Here is a 23,078-nt window from a genome sequence, read left to right as displayed (position 1 = left end):
ACAAATGTTTTATTATTTGATACGTTTGTAAAAACGCACGAGAAATTATATGATATAGGTGGTATATACCTATCCGAGTACCTACAACATTATGGCCTTATTATTACGGTACAATTTTTGTTGTTTTTTTTATACGATGGATGTAAAAATACTGTTGTGATAATTCAGTGGTATATGAGTAAAAAAAAAAAACAAAACAACGGAGAAAACCCATAAGAATTAAACAATTTTTTGTGCTTTTGTGAGTACTTAAAATACAAAAAATTTATTTTTATTTTGTTGATGTTTAACTCGTGACTGTAACGGAGCTCATTAAATAAAAGTGACGAAAATAAACATCGGTCCTCGTAAATAGATATCTTTAAAGGGAATCTCTAGTCAACGTTGTAAATTTGTCGCATCTTCTTCAAGTATAAAAAGCTATCAAATCGTTCGTGTGACACAATGTTGCACCACATCACTGGACTGGCGTACGTGCTCAGACATACTATTGCAGCAATTAAACAAATGACGCATTTCTGATTCCTAATAATCAATCAATCATCTTAAACATCGACATTAACTCAATATATAGAATTCACTAAGATTGTACATTGCGTGCATTCGTGTGCACATGATATAAATCATGGACACGGACAAATGAACGACTTTGTACACTCGTAATTTACCTTTCTAAAGGTCTGTCTTAAATTTTCCGTTTAATTAAACAGTACGACGTTGAACAAAACAAAAAAACGTCGTGTCATCAAATTGCATTAAGTTGATAGTTCATTATCGGAAAACGAGCAGTCATTTGCAGTCAATTTTTATTTTCAAGTTGAATTCCACTTGTCTACCGTTCGCCCAGACACATCGTTTCATAATCATAAAATAAATTGTTCCGTGTGCTGGCGATAAATATTTTGTGCTTTCGCATATTTCGACCGAATATTCTTATCAATGAACACAAAATGAATGTAAAAGTGAAAACGACTTTTTTTTACCATCAATGGCTAAATTAGCTGCAAAACTGACATGGTGTACGATATACACTGCGACGTACCCAGACATGAAAATTACATTTTCGGTCTGCTATCCCTATAATTTTATCGCCGTGTCAATGTAGTCATAAATTTGGAAATATATTTTCCTATCAGAAAGACCCTCCTCTCGTATTGTTCTTGGTCATGTTGTGTAAATATCCACTCTGTCGATGATGGTTTTTTTCTTATCCAAACCGAAGTCATTAGTCAATTTCAATGATGAAATCGTCCATAAAATATATACGCTGGTTGGCATAGTGATGTGGGGGAGTGAGCGTGGAAAACTATTTCGAATCCCCCGCAGTATGCTCTCAATGAAATTTTTTATTTTATTTATTTTCCTTTTCAACTTGAAGTGAGTGATTTTCGAAATGGTTGGATGTGATGATTGGATTCTTTTTGTGTGCATCAGCCAGATGCTATGATAAAACGTAAAACTATTTCAAAGTCCACCATGCCAATGAAAAAAAATAATCTTTTTTTGTGTCAAATAAATTGAAACATTTTTGTAAGAACTTGTAGGTTTCTGGTTTAGATTTCCAATTCCGGCACAAATTGCGACGAAAGTCTCCATCAAAATTTTTGAACCAACACATATGAGAGTGTCAAGTGGATACGTTCAGACAGTCTCTATTCAGTTGCTGGCCCAATTCCAGATTTTGTTGAAAATAATGCTTCGTTCAGGAGGAGCCATTCGAATCCCTATCAAGAAACGACGACATTACTTTGCTGTCGATACCAGGGCTTTCAGGTCAGAGTCGATATTTATATAAGGAGCAAGGACAAGTAAACTATTCAGGGGTTTTTCTGAACCCAACTATTGGCACCAGAGCAGCTCTGGCCAAATCCACAATCAAATTAGGCAAGTTACTCCCCAATCTCCAGATGGATGGATGGATTAAAAGGAATTCCCTAAGTGCATCAAACCTTGTACAGGAAGTGAAAATTTAAAGCAATCCTACGTCCGGATACTACGGCTTAGAACCGGAAGCTGCAAGACATGTTGTATGCAATTACCCCGCGGTAATGGGTCTGAATATGTGAGAAGTAGAGGAGTATTACCTTACAACTGAAGAGCAATAACAGTGAGCGATGCATCCCTAATTTCCTTGATTCGGGAATTCATTTTTCATGGCGAGGTTCATTCTCAAAGTACATTTACAAAAAAAATTGTCCAGTCATTTTTGTGGGCGACAGGGGAGGTCTAAAATTCGTCATTTTAAGCGTACTAATTGAATGGGCCCTATCCACGATAATGTCACTTCTTAGAGAGACAGAAAAACGATTTTTTGCGCACACTTACGAGTTGAGAAAATGGAGAATTTCTGCAATGATTTTCCGTAAAAAAATCTTTAATTTTTTTCCTCAATCTTGCACATCAAAATCGGCAATCCAATTTACACATTGCATAAACCGACAATTGCTAAGAACAATCTCAAGCGTAAAGGTGATGCTTCAACATAATTTGGCATCAGTTGCACAGGATGATTTAAATTTAAATTTTAAATAAATCGTGAAACTGAAGCTAAAATCAAGGACGATATTCGGTTAGAAAATTTCATTGTCAAGTGTAACCGAAAAAACTCATCATCATCATACCTCGTCACATGTATGTTTGTTGCGAAATTACACAGACATCCGAGTGTGACAAAATATATAAATGAATTTAATTTTAACTCACACGTAAGGTAGAAAAACGACTAAACGAACAAATTGATTAACTCAATAAAAATAAGTTAAGGTGGCGACCTAAAGGTTTTTGTACATTTTAAAATACAACCATATGCAACTCTCATATCGATCGCTACACGGAACAACTACAAATTGCATTAATGGACAAAAAAATAATAATAATCATGAACATGAACTGCCTGCCGTGTAATTCACGCTGTGGAATGGTGACTGTAAATTACGAACTATTTTCAATTTCGAATCCAACTGGCGTTCTGAGTGAGAGTTTTTCATAATATTTGCCGTATGGTCGTTATCAATTTGTCATCAGTTTGCTTTCAGTGTCTGATGCGTTTGATGTTGATGCTGATGTCGACAGATACTTTAGACATAATTTATTGAGATAAGTGCATACTGAAAAGCGACTCATTCATCTTCAGGTTCAGTAACCTTTTTGCTGTCTGATGAAAAAAAAAGTGTTGGAGGTTTCATTGACCAGGCATGTGTTTATTTCAAAAAGAAACTGAGAAAAAAACGCCCCAGCTCGACTTAATCAAATAAACGTTTTTTTGGTAAACAAAATAGATTGAGAAATAGAGGAGAGAGTGTGTGTGTGTGTAGGTATGGGTAAAAAGCATGCGAATGCTTTTAATGTTTGAATACTATTGTAACCTCAACCCCAGGGAAATTAGTCAAATTGAAATTCTTTATAGTTGTTCCTCTAAGTAAGGGAAAACAGAAGCAGCTGTTTGTAGGAGCAGTGTTTACGTTTTTTTTATTTTATTTTTGTTAGCAGAGCTGTTCGAGTTTAACTATTTATTAAAGACGGTAATCTGATCCTTTCTCTGTTTGAAGCATTCTCTAATGTTCGCGATTCATAAATCTTTTACTTCAATGGTTTTAACATAAATTTTACTAAATAAAAGGACACCACCAAAGGCTTCATTGTTGTAGTCAATAACATATGATCAGCCGTTCGAAAATAAGCAGCGCTTCCTTCAGCTAGTCGTAAATTGAAAATCATTTAGAAAATTGCGTGCTCTGAGTGCAACCTTTTAGAAACAGCCAGTCATATGGTATCGACGACGATGACAATGTTAGCGTTGAACCTTGGCTGGTGTAATCACTTGCAATGGCAAAACATATGTCATAAATTGATGAAATAAAAAAATATTTTTGGAAACGAAATATAAAGATTCATCGACCATAATGGTGATAAGTTTGTCGTTTTATGATGGAAACAAAACTTAAATCAAATTTTCAAAAAGTTTTCTTTCGACTTACCAGCAGAAATCGACTGGGGACTGGATTTATATGTCACAAATTTATTGGAATAACAAACGTCCACACACCGTGTCTAATTTTTGTTTTTATTTGCACAACCGAATTCTCGTTTCAACAAAAGTTTCTTGAGAAACGGAAAGATCCGAAAAATGTTTATCAACAACACCTCTGTTATAATGGTGTACAATGTCGTGATATCGTTTATTTACCGAAAAAAAAGTGTTTTTCGATTTGATTTTCACTACGTCGTCTCGCACACTGTTCTTCAATTTAGACAATTTACACGAACAACAAATAAAGTCACTCGAATTGGCAAATCACACATTCAAGACGGAATTTTGTCAACTGCGATCATCTCATTGAAAACGAAATTAAATTTATGTGTTCTGACGAAGGAATATCTAGAACGTTACGTTGTTATTATGATGGCACCACACAGTTTACAATATTTTCGACTCTCGTATGGATGTATACCGAAACAACTGCAATCTTCTTTTCGATTTGCTGCTGACAAAAACAATCGAAAATGTTTTCTATCGATTTTTCTCTCGGTTTTTTCGTGAGTCTAATTATATCATCGAAATTCTGTTATCGTTTTACGAAGAATGTTTCTTGTTTCATATAAAAAATCGGTCCACAAGCAGATTAATTTTTGCTATTTTTTTCCGTTTATCCCAAAAACAGCCAATTTAATCTTTAACTTTGGATGCGTTTTACGAACAAAGAAATGGAAAACAGTTCAAGAAGCTCTTTTGTTCTAAAATAATACAAAAAACACATATACACGGACTATAATCCGAAATATTCGGAGACGCTAACAAACAAACAGCTAAACGAGAACTGACGAAAACGATGTGTTGATGTCTCCCTGCAGCAAAATAAAATAAACGGAACCGTACTAAAGACGGAGAGGGAGAGAGAGAGAAAGAGATCAAAAATACACCACACCATCGACGTCTGAAAAACACCATTTAGCACAGCTGATTTTTGTCTGTTTTAGAATGACAGGGTGGTGATTCATCACTGCTGATTGATGTTTACATGATTGAAGAGTATTGTAATTTACATTTATTGATTAACTAATCTCTCACACTAATGCATTAACCTGTCGCAGACTGTAATAATATCAGAAGTGGGATCTACTACTTCAATTGATGGAAGTATTTGTGTAGATTGATTTCAAATCTTTTACTTCATTTTTTTAAACATACATTTTGCTATATGAGCTTGTCGTTTATTTCTAAGGTCGTTATTGATAACAGATGACACATAACGAATAAAAGTTCACAAAAGCGTAACATCTTTGAAATTCCTGAGAAATTCAATGCCAAATTTTTGCATTTTTGGTACAGTTCAAGGATTTTATTTTGCTTAACTTCAAATATAAAATTGTACCAACGATTATTTAAATAGTCGTAAATTCCCCGTTCATCCAATCCGACTCAGGATACTGATTAATATTGTCGACATTTACTTCAACAAATTCATTATGAACCCTGTGACACAGTGTATAAAACCCCTTTGTAAGTATTGGTAGACAACTGATATTGAGGATATCGAGCCGATATAGAGAGTTTTTTGATTGTAACCAACACATTTGCAAATATTATGACAGTGTTACTCCATAACAATGCCATATTTTTCTTTGTCCAAATTTATGAATGAATTTAAAATCATTTCGAACAGATTTAGAACAGGGCGATGTGTCACTGCTTAGTGTAGACACTCACCCAGAAAGCATTTATTCGAAAGTACTTGTTGTATGAGATTTTAAGTTCATTTACGAAAAATCGAAAAACTCGTGATGAACTTTTAGAGTTAGTAGTTTGTGTGAAAAGTTGTAGATGGCGTACCGTACCGGCACGAGTAGATATACAAATTTAAAAACGAAGCTACCAGTAACTTAGCTTTAAATGAATAAAACTTAACCCAAAGAAGTATGATATGTTGCAAAAAGTCCTTTCGATTCCGGTCCATCACCCGTTTAGCCATCGATACACACAACTTCGTACGATGCAGACGATTCGCTATCATCCTGTGCACAGTGTGCAGTCTACTTTAGGAGCTTTTCTACTGCTGTCAACACGTTACAATACCGATTCACCAACGGTTTCCTGGATGAGTTATAACGAAGCACTTGATCTTTTTATCAGTTCGCTGAACGACCATAAGCGGATGAATTTTTGAAACATCTCTCGTAGCTCTTGCTGATCTTCTATATGAGGGATTTTTTTGAAAGTGGACCAGGCTCCGTCGGAGCTATTTTTAGCGACTCTTTGTTTACATGCCCAGATAGCCCTTGGCCTCAATAGTCTAAAACCGCACACGTTTCATTTTAATATTCTTTTATTGGCTGGGGAACTTCCACTAAAAGTCGAAAAAGGGTGTTTTTTATACGTGATTTACTGCCGCTATAGGATATAGACATCCATGTGTGTGGGCTCATTGGATAGGTATTGTCAAGGAGATACGGGGCAAGGACAGATATCTTACATGTCCTATGCCGTTGTTCAAAAATAACAAAAATATTGTGTCAGCCAAAGGCTGTAAATTTTGATGAACTTCAAAAGGTGATATTTCGCACTTGGCGAATGTTTATAGTTAGATCAGTGGATACAGACATCAAAAACAGCATAATTCGTGTATTTTTCTAAAATTCATATTTTGCTTTCGTGTGTTGGAACACTACTCACTTTGTACCCAAAAAAGTATCCTGAACCTGTCACTTCTATGGCAAGTGGGGTATCATTGTAAAGCTAGGTTAAGCTTCTATCAGGGCATCCACTTATCTAAAGATAAACATTCGCCAGGTGCGAGATTTCACGTTTTGAAGTTCATCAAACTTTCCGGCCTTCGACTGAAACATTTTTTTTATCATTTTCGAACAATGGTACAGGTCATGTGAGATATCTGTCCTTGCCCCGTATCTCCTTGACAATACCTATCCAATGAGCCCACACTCATGTATGTTTATAGCCTGTAGCGGCAGTAAATCACGTATGAAAAACACCCTTTTTCGACTTTTAGTGGAAGTTCCCCAGCCAATAAAAGAATATTAAAATGAAACGTGTGCGGTTTTAGACTATTGGGGCCAAGGGCTATCTGGGCATGTAAACAAAGAGTCGCTAAAAAATAGCTCCGACGGAGCCTGGTCCACTTTCAAAAAAATCACTCATATGGATACCAAAGGATTACTTCCTGCTCTCCTTTGCTTTCAGACTGTGCCACTTGTTATGATTTCTACGATTCTACATTCTACGAATGAAAACGATTCACTTGGGGTTTGGGGATGTTGTCCCCCGAACTTCTCGTTCGATAATTTTCTATATTTTCGGTTCGATCGTACAATACTGACTAACTTTTCTACTCTGTCTTCTTCGATATGCTCAACTCGATTCGCCTTCTCGTTTCTCGATCATTTCCATGTTCAAGTGATTTCACATAGACGAGTTGTTGTTCAAGTAGATACAATATCTAACATTTGCCTTAGGTAACGAGTGATGTTGGGATGTTCCTTGCACATATTTTGTCTTAGCAATAAACGAAGAACCTATTTTCTAGTATTCGAAATTCAGAAAAATAGACCTTGTTTTAGCGAGTTAGTTGGGTTTTACCAAAAATTACCAAATAATTTTACCATTTTCAATCACACCCATGGAATTATTCCCTTGACTGAAAGTCATGGGTCTTACGGATGATAAACACCCTAAAATGTTTGTCACACAATGATCACTACTATGATTGAAAATGCATGAATGTATGACCAAAAACCTTAAATACAGAAAATGTTTGTCACACTTTGATGATTCGTTGATAACACGATAACTTGAGTAATTTTCAACGGATTTTCAAAAACTTTTTTTTAATCGACGGGGAATTAAATTCCTCAGGTTAAGTTCGAAGATGGGCTATTACGGTCGGGTGTTCTTAGAGATATTCCCAAAAGAATTTTTGTCTCGTCCCTTGATTCCACGATAACTCGAGTAGTTTTCGACGGATTTCCAAAAACTTTTTTTTATTTGACGGGGAATTAAATTCCTCAGGTTAAGTTCGAAGATGGGTTATAACGGACGGGTGATCTTAGAGATATTTCCAAAAGAATTTTTGTCTGGTCGCTTGATTCCACGATAAATCGAGTAGTTTTCGACGAATTTCCAAAAACTTTTTTTTAATCGACGGGGAATTAAATTGCTGAGGCTAAGTTTGAAGATGGGTCGTAACGGGCTGGTGATCTTAGAGATATTTCCGAAAGAATTGTTGTCTCGTTCCTTAATAACTCGATAACTTGACGTAATCCTCAACGGATTTCCAAAAACTTTTTTTTAATCGACAGGGAATAAAATTACGAAGGCTACGTTCGAAGATGGGTCGTGTAACGGGCTGGTGATCTTAGAGATATTCCAAAAAGAATTTTTGTCTCGTTCCTAGATAACACGATAGCTTGACGTAATCCTCAACGGATTTCAAAAACTTTTTTTATTCGACGGGGAATTCCATTCCCGATGATAAGTTCAAAGTTGGGCTATGACGGTCGGGGGATCTCAGAGATATTCCTAAAAGAATTTTTGTATCGTCCCGTGATATTATCGTGTTATTAGTTGAGTAATTCTTAATGGTCCACAAAAGACAATTATCCCACTAAGAAAGACATTTTTGGGTTAAGCTCGTTAATGGAATATACTGGAGTAATATTCTAGGATTCATTCCAAAATTTTGTGTGTGTAATATCGATGATAAGGAAAAAATTAAAGTTTGGACGAGTGTGAACTTTGCGGCCAGAGCGAAGCGAGGGCCGTAATCACACGAGTTTCATTTTTATTCAATATGTAAGCAAGAAATTCGCCTCTTTCCAGGGTCTGTATCTCGTGCTGCCTTTTTGATGGTATCTTTTCATCAGAATCCTTTTTTCAAAACACACGACCCCACGACCACGAATGTATTAGCTTTCAACAGAAAGTAGATTTGGTTGTAGTCACTTGACCAGTTCTGAAAAAAGTGACCAGTGTACCGAAATTTTCATAAACTGCTCAGTTTTCTCAGGGTTGGTCAACCTGCTACAACCAAATCTATTTTATGGTGAAAGCTAACACATTCGTGGTCGTTATTGCGGTCTTACATACTTGAAAAATGATAATTTTGGTGGAAATATATCACCAAAAGACAGTATTTAAAAATCACCCAAATGTATACTTTTCAGCAAATCATCGATGCCTCTTAAGTAATGAAAATACGTATGAGCCAGTATATGATCAAGTGCTGGAATTTCTCATATACGTGTTTTGTATCGAAAGTAGGGTACGCATACCCTGGTATACTTTTATATACTTTTAGAGTGATTTTTTTTTGCTCGGATTACAAAAATCTTCTTGAGAAAAGTAGTCAGTCAGTCAAGGGATCTGACCCATCCAAAAGATGGGGCCTAGTGAGATGCAAAATTTTACAAATTCCACATACATCGACGTTGACATTACGCCTGTGGAAGGTATTTGGTTGGATTAAATTGGATCGTCTTGGTAACAGATTTTGAAAAGCGTTCCATTTTGTTAGTGTTAGGAAGAGGGTTTTGAAAGTTTAGGATTATCAGCAATCTTAGGACGAGTTTAATCCCTAGACAAAGTGGACACGGGATCGCTGAACCGTTTCACATTGGCAAATTTTCGGTTTGTAATGGAAATCGATAACTCAAGATGACTCAATGAACTGGAGGGAAAGTATAAAAGTCGAATAAGTTTTCTTTCATTTTATTTATTAACAGTGAATATTTATAAGTGCCAAATATCATTACAAAAGTTGTTTTGTTGTTGTCTTTTTTTAATTTATTTTTGTTTTTGCTTTAAATGTAAATAATAAATATTATTTTACTAAAAATTATAACAAAATGAAACAAATTGAAGAAAGAAAAAATTCGGTTTAATGAATTTTCATTAAATTTATCTTACACATTCTCTTCTATTCTTCTCGTTTTATCAATAAATAGAAACATAAAAAAAATTGTTTTCATTTCCGTTCGTCCTTCTTCTTCCTTTTTATATAATAATGCGCCTTTACAATAATTATTTTAAGTTTTTTTTTATTTATTCATCTAATTAACAAATTACACAATTTTGTTGTTATGATGCCAATAATTGCACAATTGCACATATTTTTTCACAATGAAAATAAATTAAAAATTAAAATTAAAAAAATTTAATATTTGAATTTAATTAATAATAATTTTTTACGATCAATTATTATAGTACTCAAATATTTCATTGATTTAATCATTTTTCTTCTTCTTCTTCTCCTCCTCCTCTTCTTCTTATTTTTAATAATTTTGTCTTTTTTGTGTTTAAATATTATCTTGCACACCCTTATCAAATAAAACTTATCACATCTTTATTTTTGAGGGCACAAGGATTGTAACCAAATTTGATGCCCAAAATTTTACAAAATGTTTTTTCTCCCTTTTGTTTTTTAATTTATTTACTTTTTTTTAAAGAATTCAATTTGTTTTTTATTGGTTTGATGTCAAAACCAGTTTTTTGAAGAACGTTTTCTTGTTGAATTGTACATAAAAATATTGAGAAAGATTTTTTGTTGTTGTTTGTAAGAAAAATCAACCTTTTGCTACGTTTATAATTGATATACATGATGGTTGGTTGTAAGATTAGTTTTTCTCTTTGCTTCAGATGAATATACCGTCAATTTTTTTAGATATTTTTTTTTTGTTTTAAATTTATTTTTTTCTTAAATTGTAATTTTTGTTTATTAAGTTGAATACATTTTCTTTTAAAGTTTTTTTTTTGTATTAATTTTGGTTTTTATTACAAAGTTTACCCTGTTGTTGAATAAATATAAATTTAGTATAGAGATTTCGCATTTGAAATTTTGGTTTTTTTAATTTAATTTTTTTTTATATTTACTTCTGGTGACAGTAAACATCATCTACCGTTTTAATTTTGTGTCTTTCTCATTTTTATGAAATTTAATTTAATTCTTTTTGTCTTATAATTTTTTGTTGTTTTCTTTCTTTTTTAATTATTTTTTACTTCGTATATATAGTTTTTATATTTGTGTGGTTTTCTTTTAGTTTTAATTTTAATTTTCAAAGAGGTTGTTGCATTTTTTTTATATTTGTACATTTGTTTTCAGCGTATACTGAATGTCTTTTCAAAAACGAAAAACAAATTCGGCGATGGATTTTTTTAAAAATTAATTTTTAATTTCTTGGCCATCAACTATTTTCAGTTTCTAATCAATGAAACGATTCATTGTTGAAGATATTTTTATGTTTTGTGAACGAAAGGTAGAGAAATGTTTTTCATTTATTTTTCTAAAGAAAAAAATTTTTTTTTTTTGAATTTTTTGATCTGTCATTTAATTCCTGATTTTAATTTTAATTTTTTTTAAACTTTTGTTTTCCATTTTTGTTAAAAAATCTTCCGAAAATTCATTGATCATTTCTAAACATTTATTTATTTAAACTTTTTTTTTCAATTTTTTATGATTTTAATATAATTTTAGACATCCAAATCGAATTTTCTATACACGACACGTTATTTTTTACCATTTTTACAAACCTTTTTCTTCATTTTTTCTATGATTGAAACTGTATTAAACGCAAAAGATTTTTTTTCTGGTTTGTAGAACTAAGGAGGGTGAATTGATAATTAAAAATTAAGAATTTTTAAAGATGTTGAATGTGAGAAGAATTTTTAAACGTAATCTGCAATTTATTATCGGTTTAGAAAATTAGTTAATTTTCTTCTTTGTCTATTTGATCAAAAAATTATGTGCTCGGTTTACTGTTTATTGTTAGTATAAAAAATAAATTATATTTCATCTTCGATTTGGTTTTTATAGTTTTATTTTATTCATTTTATTCATTTTTCGTATATATTTGCTGCTGTAAAAAAGTGTAAAATATAACCAGTTCTATTTTTATAACAATGTTTTATTTCAATATAGGATTATTGTAGTTTAGTTGTCTGTTTGTTGCTGTAGTGTTTAGTAGATTAAAAAGTAATCAAAATCAAAATATTTGAAAACAAACCTTTAGCAGGTATTACAATGTTAAAACTAAGTAAAACTCAGGAACTTTCGTAGGATCTGTTTATATACTGTTATTAAGTGTTGCGGTTTCTATTTCTTTCTGTTTTTCGTCTGTTTTTATTAATTTTAAATTGATTTGTCGATATACATACAACACCAGCTAATTATGCCGCTTTCAATTTTACTTTCCTTGGCGATTATTTCATTCTTTTCGCTTACGAATTGGCCAAAAAAATTGTAGTTACAGTCATGCACACCTGAAAGTGCCGATATGTTCTCAATGTCTTATTTTTATTATTCCGCGTTGTTCCACAAACAAATAATTGATGACACAGTGGCGTTTTTAGGTGTTCATGACTATATCTAAAAAAAACTTCTAACCGAAAAAGTCCATCCAGTTAGATCAATTTCACTACACATTTATTCGGCATAAAAAGTGGTCACTGGTAATGTGTTGTATATTTAGTTATTGCGGACAGAGTTTTTCTCAAGAATTTTAAATTTTGTCTGGAACCTAAACTGGGGCGGTTGCTGTTAATCTTTTCGTTTTCTTTCTTTGTAATGTTTGGCTTTTGTAGTGGGTTGTTGGTCGGTGAAAAGCAACTTAATAATTACAAAAAAGAAATTGGCTAACCGATAAACTTGGTAATAATCAAAATTAATTTCCTCAGTCTTATGTCATATATCAAATAATATTTTTTATTTTTTTTTAGTTTTATGCTTTTTCTTCTCGAGTGTTAAGGTACCGATGTATTTTATAATCATTTTAGCTTCTGTTTCTATTTTATATCAAAGAAAATGTTGTTTTGCCAATTTTATCCAATGTTGGAATTTAGAAAATTTGCTCTATAGATGGCGTCATGCTATCCAAATTGCATTCTACTTCATATTTTTGTTTTCTATTTAAAGAATTTTCTCTACAATTTTCAATTCTTTGTAATTTTCTCAGTAATAAAAAAAAACGTCTGTTCATAATGTTACTGTAGTAGGAATGAAACGAATCTCTTTCTTGCTACCATAGATTGTGTCCTATGGCTGAAAATGATTTTTTCTTTTTTTAATTTTTTCAGTTTTTATTTCTCTATTTTTTATGTTAATTTTTTTCGTTTTAAATCATTTTTTTGTTGTCTTTTTTTACACATTGCATTATATATACCCTGTATTGTTATTGTATTTTGTTTCTATTCATAGAATTCTAATTAAATTGTGTGGTTGCAATTTGGGTTGCATTGAAGCAGTATTATATCGCGCATATTGTAGGACCCAATTTGTACAGCTAAGAAAAAGATGAGTTGGAAACATGAAGTGGTTATTAAGAGCTTCGATTGACGGTTCCATTGAATCGCAAATAAGATGTTAAAAAACGAGAAACATTTCCGTTTATTCCACATTTCCTTTTTAACAAACATATTTGATGTAAAGGAAAAAAAATGTTGTGAAGGAGTCAAAAATTGATATCATGCAGTGAAAAGAGCTTGAACTCTTATGTCTGTTAAATCTGTTACTTCCATAGACAATTTGTGGGAAACCGTTTGGAAAAGCGTGTGAAAATTCGTTAAAACATAGGAAAATATTAGGAAATACACTTCCAAAAATAGTCCTAATAGTCCTAACTTCTATTGGTTAAACGATTTCTTAGTGGTTGAAACAAAATCTTTTACTTCACTTGTTTTCACATGTTCCCTTATATAAAGAAAACACAAGTTAATATTCATTGATTTTTTGTGTCATTGCAGTCGATAACAAATGATGTACGTAAATTGCTAATACCTATCCTCCAACTTTAAATTCCACATCCAACGCTTTGTGTAGCAGGAAAAAACTAAACTCTTGTCATTGCCTCTTTGTTTCCGCATACTTTTGAGTATCCCACGGATGACTAAAGTTCGTATGAAAAATCGATTTTCCATATAAAAAATCAGATTTTTAAATTCACGTGGGATACTCATAAGTGTGTGGCAACGGAAAAGTAATGATGCCACAAGTTTAATTTCTTCCAGCTGGACACAAAGCGCTGGATGTGGATTTAAAAGTTAGTAAAATCGAGCCAACCTACTGCCCATGTCCATGTCATGCAACCATATTTTAAGAGCGCTCGTCCCTTGGCAATTTTCTAGCCTACATTTGTGCGCAAAAATATTCGTTTTTTGATGATTTTGCTGAACTAAAATCTTTTTTTTGAAAAAGTAAAACCGTTAAAGCATGCAAAAATGTGTTACTTTTAAGAAAATTGCCAAGGGGTGAGCGCTCTTAAGCGCAGACTTTGCAGTCGCGACAACATTTGATTCATACTGTAAACATATTTAAAATCACTTTTTCAGAACCTTTTGAAGTAGTTGCGAATTTTGTTGTAAAAAATCCTCAGGAAAATTTTCACTTTTACAATTAGGTATGCAATGAGTCCGGGTTGCCTTTCGAAGTAGATGCGAAAGTTGTTGTAAAAAATCCTAGGTAAAGTTTTACGAATTTTCTACTACTTCCGGTGGGTCTTTCTCAAAATAAACCACCTGTTAAGAAATCGTAATGAAACCGTTCCGAAGTCTTGTCGGTTAGTTTTTTTCTAAGTACGAATGGGTCCTTCATTGGCTGCTATTTTTTTTCTGACTCAGTGATTGTGTACAATATGAAAAAAACAAAAGAAAACTTTAAAAAATAATTCGGTTTGTTTATTGAACAAGTCGATAACCAGTAATTAGAATTGGGTGAAAAAATAATAAAATCTTATTTTACGATACTTTCTGTTAACGATATACGGAAGAACAAGAGTTACGCTTAAATCGGATGCATTTATATTTCTGTAAAGGAAAAACGTTTTCTCAATAACAAAAAAAAAGAAATTTTAGGAAGAATTACCAACATTTTAACAAAATTATTTACATCACTCGTTGAAATTAACAAGAAAATGGGAATTTGATTAAAATTAAGATTAAGTTTTGTTAAATCGATTGGATTCGGGGGTTGTTGGTTTTTTATATATCTCTAGTCACTTGTGCTTTATGATTGAGTATTTGCATTTTTCCAGTTTTTTTTTAGATTTTTTAAATTTATTTCTTCTTTATTTTCATTTTGTATCATTGGCTACGTCGACGTTCCTCAACACACTTTTTTCGTAATTAATTATTCGATTGAAATGTCTCTTCCTAGATACAATTAATAATTTTTTTTTCTTCCTTTTCTGGTAATTATTTTTTGGTTCACTTTTCTATTAAATAGTTTTTTTTTTGTTTTTTAAAATTACGAATTAAAAATATGAGTATAAGTAGCTCTCTTAAATACAAGTTTTTTTTATTAATTTTTCTTTTTGTTTTCATTTTTTTATCTTTTTTTTATTTATCAATACATTTCATTTAAAAATATTGCCCCACTTTTACACAGATTTTTCCTTAAATTTATTTAATTTTAATTTTCCGATATAACATGAAAAACTAATTGTACCACTAAATTGTTGTCTATAAATAAATAAACTTTTTTTTTGTGTGTGTTCATTTTTATCTTTTCTTTTTTTGTTTTAAATATTGCATCACGTTACAGTTGCCCTTCACGCATCATTTTCCCAACTTATTTTTACTAAAATTTCATCGGAAAATGATCCAAGCACGATGTTCTATTCACAACATCAAAAATTCACCACTCGTCTTCGACACTCACCTTTTTCATTTGAACAGAGACCAAAATCTCATCATTATATTTCAATCCTGTCCATTCTGCTGTAATATCTCCCGTCGTTCGTCCCTAGTCAACGTCAGTGGCTGCGGAAAATCATCTTCCAGCGACTGCTTTGACCGATCACTTTTACAATCCTCATCCATTGGCATATGCATCGATGGTGGATGTCGATCGGGCGGTAAGAGATTCAACATACTCAATGGTAAACCGGGAAAACCGCCTGAAAAGTCTGGATAGAAACCCGGCGGGAATGGATTGAACATTGCGTTCGGGCTGGATAGCAGGTCTGGTTCGGATGACGAACTTCGTTGTAATGGGCCGCCGTCCAGCTCTTTGAGCTCTTTGTTGCGATCCATTTTGTTGTTGTTATTGTGCGCTCCCATGCCCATCGTTAGGAGTTCGATGGGCGGGCCGCTGATACAGTCTTTTCGTAGTTGTTCCAATTTTAAACTTTTTCCGTATTTACCGCGAACGTACATCAGTAGCGAATTGTAGGGAATGCCAAAGATACGGGATGCTTGGCTGGTGGTCATCTTTTTGTTCCAAACGTGCTGTAGTGCTTCGGTCAATTCGGCATTCGTCCAAGAACGGGGTGGTCCGCCGCGAGGTGCTGAATGTTGGCCTTTCGGACGAGTCACTGAAAACAAATAAAAGAAAGTGTTAGTTCAACTGTGAAAGAAAAACTTTTGGAAATTGTGACAAGGTTGCAATACTGCAATGTCTTGATATGCTTATGATATAATTTTTAAGTTCTAAATTTATGGCTAGTCAGTGAATTTTTCGGTAAATAATTTATTGAATTTATAGAAATTTCCCTTGCCGAGGGAGAATCTACCGAAAAAGTTGCCCGTAATTTCGGTAAATTTAGGAATAATTTAGTGAGGTCGGGAAAAGTATGTTTCATTGGATGCTGAGGAAGTAATTCATTACTGATAAGACGTTTCGACCATTTCTCATCAGGTCATGGCGACAGTGGTACTCGATATAGTGCTCTATCGAACACTATACCGATTTGCTCACGAAAAAGTCTAGCGAATCATAGTTGAAATGTAATTTTAACTCAACACCAAACTTTCTTACTCGTGGCCAGTTCTATGGTAAAGCTACCACAAAGCGAACATAGCAAAGCGGGCTTTGCACCTAGGCATAAGGCATAACTTTCATAAGTCCCAAATATACACATGCGACTTGGGTTTGACGCTGACAATATTTCATGAAAGACTTTTCGACAAAGGTAGAGTTTGTAAATCCGAGCCGTGGTCGAATACACTTGTTGAAAAAGGAGTGAGTTTGCGAGTATCAGAAAGTTGTTTCCAAAGCGATAGACTACCTGTTCCATTGGAAAGTCGATTTCCACAAAATGGAAAAATGAACCGAAAATAGTCTTCATGTAATGGATCATTTTCGCAGGGGGCAAATTACTTTGTAACGGTCAACTTTCGCATGGGGCAGGTAGCAAAGAAATTTACGAAAAACAAGGCTTTCGTTCGCCTTCTTTCCTTGAAAGTTGATATGATCTTGTACTGATAAACGACCAGCAACAGTCAATACAGTAGCTTTGTAATACTGTTCCAACAGCCAAATCAGGAAGTCATTTTATTCAAATGAGACTCTCATTATGAGAGCATGAATGACCTTTTAACATGTTACGTCGAACGTCCGAGAAAAAAATTATTTTTTTAAAAAACATTATTGCTGATCCAATGGTCATCAATCGAACCAAGTCCACAGCATCCCGACACACAACATTTACTTCTCACTAATTGTCTATTAATTCATAAAAAAAACTGTTGAATTTCTAATTGATATGCATGTTTCCTCACGGAACTCCATCCATTGTAACACATCCACAAAACAGTAGAGAGAAACATTACACCAACCGAAATAAAATATGAAATTAAAGAAAGAAGAAGAAAAAAACAGACGAACAACAGAAAATCAAAATAAATGACATCCAATCTAAAGAAAACCCACATCTGGGAAAAACACAGTGTATTAATCTACATACATTTCGTGACATAGTTCTATGTTTTCGATGTGGGTGTGACTTAAGCGTATATATATATCGTCTCTCACAGCTAGCATTTCACATTCGAAATTTAATAACACCAACCATACAGAACGTCGTATTAATATAATAATAACAATTTTTTTCTTCTTTCGTTCGTTGTTGTTTTATTATTGACTCGGAAAGGCTGGATGAGATGATGCTTAACAATAACTACAATAAACTTGCATCATTATGAGAAATCGACTATGTACAAAACACATAGTAATCATCATCAACACGGTCGAAAATAAGAAACAAAACAGAAAAAAAACACAGAATTTTGTCTTACGTTTTCTTTAAATTAAATTATGGAAAAGTAGATCCGTTGTTTGCTGAAGGAATACACATACATAAGATGGAACTCAAACAAAAATTGTTCTGGTAAAAATATGTGTGGCTTAGTTTTGATTTGCTATTAAGCTATTATTACATCAACAACAACAACAACGAAATCAACTGAAAAGAAAAGAAAAAAAATTTTCTTTCAAAGATTTTTTTCTCTCCATTTTTATACTCCAAAGCACATAGAGGACTGGTGGTTTTTGTATGCACGAATTGAATATGATTTCACAGCAACTTTTGTATATATCTATATTCAAACGTTTAATCTGATTTTGACTGATAACCTTTTATTTTGAGTCATGATTTCTGCCCGTATAGTAAAAAATTATGTAAAAGCCACATTGCATATTTTATATTCCAAGTTAATATTACCATGTGGGGTACCCAGATGGGTTGGAGTACATTTATATGAGACCCGCAAATCTTTTGCGATATATTATATTCATAAACTCGTGTAATATACACAATGCAAAACTATTAAGAATGAGAACACAATTTTTATCGCATATTAATGTAATTGTATGGATTTGTGTGTGCACAACAATTTGCCATAATAATTTTTTTTTTCCTTTTTATATTCTGGTGTTCAAATGCATGTATTTGTTCGTAATAATATAATTTTCAGATTTATTAGCTCTATCACAAAGAGAAGAAATACGAAACAAAAAACTTATCGTAAAAACAATGTGGAATATGAACAAAAAAAAAATCGTTTCTTTATATTCTCTTCATGCCTCTTGGGTGATCCGAAATGCTTAAATGCTCATTTTGATATTCATGCTGGAACTTAAGTGGGCATATTTGTGCTGCAAGATCTAATAATGTTTCAAAATCGAGATCTACTCAATTGATATCAGGCCAGACGATAATCATACAATCAATTTGGGGATTAATTGTTGTGAAAGTGAGTACTAATAGCTTTGCAAATAAATGCAGCGCAAAAAGAAACGATTTACACTTATCGACCACTCAAATAAAAAGGGAACGCAGCTAGATGAAATGATAGGACGGGTCATATTTCCATTCGAATAGAATGTATTATAGATCTACTCATCAGCTGTAATAGCTGGACATTAAAAAATGGTATTATTATTATCGGTAAGCTAGGGAAATGCATCGGTAAAGTAGATAATTAATGGAAAATAAGAGAAAATTAGCAGGGATTTAAATGAGGAGGCTACTACCATCGCTGGACGCTGGAGCCATTATAGCCAAAACTTCACGGAACTGTGTTGTAATTTTCATACAAAATTGTTGCACAATTTCAGTTCAGTTGAAATTGTGTATTGAAATGTAGTTTGAGTTACCGACAGCCGCCCAACCTCATAACCTCATCAAATGCAACTTTGAAAATTGCGGGGTAATTGGCATCTGAACTTTAGGCCGAAAAAACACGAGCCAGTTTGTCTTGATGGTATCGACAGATTCGACGAATATCGCCTTCGAATTGAAAACGCAGCATAATTTTCGATCCCATCAACGCAAAATTGCTCGGGAGTTTTCGGCCTCAGGTATGTTGCAGCTGTTAGCCTCCAACATTACGTTTCTCTTGGTGTCAAGAATGTTTCAAACTGAAATTGAAATTTTCCTTGATATTGAGAAAAGACTGAAAAATAATCAATTTCGATGCGAGAACTTTGTGTGACTGTGACTTGTTGTGTATGCATAAAAATAACAAACAGAAAACAAAGTGCCCTAAACATAGAAAATGTCAATAACACAGTCCAACTTTTGCAGCGGAAAATTTCAAACATTTTTTTTTTCGTTTAAATTTCGAGCAAATGAAGTTTTTAATTTTCCAACTAACAACCGTTCCGTTCTACCTGGTTGGTTATGTCCTACATTTCCGATTATGTTTTCTCAGAAGAATGGAATTTACATTAACAAGACATATTTTCCTTGACTTAGCGCAAATTAGCGAGCAAGACAATCATTATTGCACAGTCGACCCTTAATAGTAACGAACAAAAAAAAAATCAATCAAATTACACAAGGAAAAAATTATCAATTTAAAAGAGCTGCAATGGCGAGAAAAATTTCCGACGCTCGTTAGTTACATTTACTGTGCCGGTACATTAATTGTATATAATTGAAACTGAAAATTGAGTAAGTTGTTAGTGTGCAAGCAGAGATAAGATGTGTTAATTACAAGACAGGATATAAAAGTATTTCCTAACCAAAAAAAAGCTACTGAGTGTCCCGTAGCCTAAAATATTAAAAACAAAATGGAAACGGGTCCCTATCTGCAGACATAAAATTTAGATGAACAATTAGACAATTAAGTTTAGAAAATCTACAGCAGTATGTATGGGTTATGCATGCAACACTCAGTACAGGTAATAACTCAGTTATCCTAAATATCCAAATATTAGTTCAAACCAATCTCGGCGAAATTTTGCTATATTGAAACGCATAATTTTTCAAGTAAATATTAGTTTCAGTGAATCTTTGATAAATCCCCTGAATCAGAATCATATTTCATCCATCTACTCATCTGTTCGTGACATTGATTAACAAAGGAAATAAACGATGACCTACGGTCATAATGTGCCTTTATACAGTAAAAACGAATCTTTAAACCAATGAAGTACAAGATTTTATATTAAACACTGTGTCATACTTTGAACAGAAGAAGTAAAAGAATTCATTTTAATGGCAATATGCTTGCAGTTTATGAAGGCTAGAACAAGTTCGTGGGTGATTGAATAACATAACTCCACAGTTTTATGAATATCATTTCCTATTACACCTTTCTCATAATCTTTATACATGTGCCTACCGACTAGTGGCGAGGGCATAAAATAGTTGAGGTGGACGTGTTTTATAAACGTCTCCTTAACTCTATTTGTTAATTTGAAAGCTGTTTCGAGTCCATTAACAAATAAAATGCAAAGAAATGTTCCCAAATGTCGATATCGATAGCATTTTTTATGAAATTAAAATATCTTTTTTTTTGAAAAAAAGTAAACAATTTGCTTAGACCCATTGACTGAGACTGACTGAGAAGTCGCAACACTTTTAAATATTGTAATTAAACAATTTGGTCGTGTGAAAAAAAAGAGTTAAATGTTCGATTAATTGATGAAAGAAAAGTTTTAGAAATCAACAAAATTTAACACAGGTGTCGGCCTAAAAATACGGCAATTTCGAGATAGACACAAACAATATAGCTACACATGCATATCAATATCGGATCGTAACCAATTCTTTTAATTTGTTGTTGTTGTTCTCTCTCCAATTTATTTTTAAAAACAAATTTGATTATTTTCGATATGTAAGTTTCGGTAAATCAATGTGCCCGTCCAACAAAATCCGACCATATTAAAAACACCGACACACCGACATATTTTTCCGATTAGATTTTACGGAATCAAAAACATATCAAATCAAATGCAATTTTCAACCAAAAATTATGGTGATGGTTGATTTATTTTTCGATTTATCCAATCGAAAGAAACAGATAAACACACTGGTGTGTATAAAATCGTAAATATATTTGGATTTTATATAAAATGCGGCCCGTTTTAAACGAATGTAATGTAGAAAAATTCGTCGATATTTCTGTTTGTTCGGTTTATAGTTTTCATACCGATAGAGAGAGGTTTTCAATGCTTTCAAACCGCGTGTCATGCATCATGCATCATTTGATATTCCAACCATATATTGACATGTATTTTTGTATATGATCGATTGGAAGGAATGAATGATTTCATAGATGATTGTGCTTTTTCACTAGGCTTTTCTTTCATTTGTTTTTATTTTTCTAGTTTGCCGTAGTTAATAGACCTTGTTGTTTTTATTGGAATTTGCTGGTGTTTTGTTTCAGATATATAACTTTAACTGATGTAAAAATGCGGTTTTCGTTTATTTGTATTTATATAAAATCCAGTCAATTTAAATCAAACAATTTTTCGTTTGATACAAAACCGCAAAACATACGCTTAATTTTCAGATCATTGGGGTAAAAACAAAGGTTGAGTTTAACAACAACAACAAAATTAAAGTCAAGGATGTAAATAATTGTTACATGTTAATGTTATTTCGGTTTTGTTTTTATTTCTAACTCTTTTTTTTCACAAATAATTTTTATATGTATATGCGAGATGCTTTAAGTACTGTTTGCATTCGGAATGGAACCGTGAGAAACAAAATAATTTGATTCTCTGATATATATAGGTCTCTAATTACTCGAGCATCGTATGTAACAAAAATCATTTAAATGATACGTAAGCGTACGTAGTGTCATTAACGATATTTGGTACAATTTTGATTTATTAGACGAAGTAGAATGAAATGCATTTGAAGCTTCAAAACCTCTATGATTTGAAACAAATTCATGAGTCAGTAGAAAGTAGAAGTGAACGATATTTTTCTTCGTCATGGATCTACATGATTTTGTTCAACTCTAAGTGATGTGTGACCGTCGACATTATTACTTGTACAGTTTTCTGGCACCAAAGACTTTTTTGTCACTAATTCTTTCCATAAAAAACAAATTTGTGACCTTTTGTAAACGGTGTAAGCGTATTGCGGAATAATCATTGAATCTATTACTTCATTTGTTAAAAGTATCATCGCTTAGTATTTGATACTAAATCTATCACTTCATTCATTTTTAACGTTTATTTCATAATATTGCCAGAGCACATCATCTTCGTTGTCGATAACAGATGATGAGTTGTTTAGCCATTCGTAGAGGTTGAAATCCGCATTATCCTAACATCACTGATTAGATTAGGGTAAAACTAACAAACGATCGTTTCGGTCGTAGTTGCGTTAGTTAACTGTAAATGGGATCTTAGACATCTCAAGTAAAATGTAATTGTCTGTCGATCTGTTTACCACTTAAATTGTGATCATTTCAGGCAAAATAAGCAGCATCTTGTTAGAGTGTTAGAGTCGGGTTGCTGTTATTCAAAGCAATTTTCGGTAAGAGATTTAGATAAAGATTTAAATCCAAAATGTTGTTACTTTTGGTCCTAGTGTCATGTTTCGAAAAATTAGCTCATCGG

The 23,078-nt window shown here is 32.8% G+C and overlaps 2 protein-coding genes across 6 annotated transcripts in view; both read right to left on the bottom strand.

Moving 5' to 3' along the window:
- The window catches only part of LOC119066093 (protein goliath), a 47,091-nt gene extending 42,263 nt beyond the window's left edge, over nt 1–4,828 (bottom strand). The window contains exon 1 of the mRNA XM_037168365.1: nt 3,978–4,828. The gene's annotated coding sequence lies outside the window, so the exon portion shown is untranslated. The remainder of the gene's footprint in view (nt 1–3,977) is intronic.
- A 6,337-nt stretch (nt 4,829–11,165) lies between these two features.
- The window catches only part of LOC119066421 (protein jim lovell), a 131,069-nt gene continuing 119,156 nt past the window's right edge, over nt 11,166–23,078 (bottom strand). For all 5 annotated transcript variants that reach the window (XM_037168894.1, XM_037168895.1, XM_037168893.1 and 2 more), the window contains one exon: nt 11,166–16,311. In XM_037168894.1, the coding sequence (XP_037024789.1) occupies nt 15,698–16,311 (614 nt within the window). In that variant the 3' untranslated portion in view covers nt 11,166–15,697. The remainder of the gene's footprint in view (nt 16,312–23,078) is intronic.

Source organism: Bradysia coprophila, chromosome IV, assembly GCF_014529535.1.
Source record: "Bradysia coprophila strain Holo2 chromosome IV, BU_Bcop_v1, whole genome shotgun sequence".
NCBI lineage: Eukaryota > Metazoa > Arthropoda > Insecta > Diptera > Sciaridae > Bradysia > Bradysia coprophila.
This window is presented reverse-complemented; position numbering and strand designations above follow the sequence as displayed.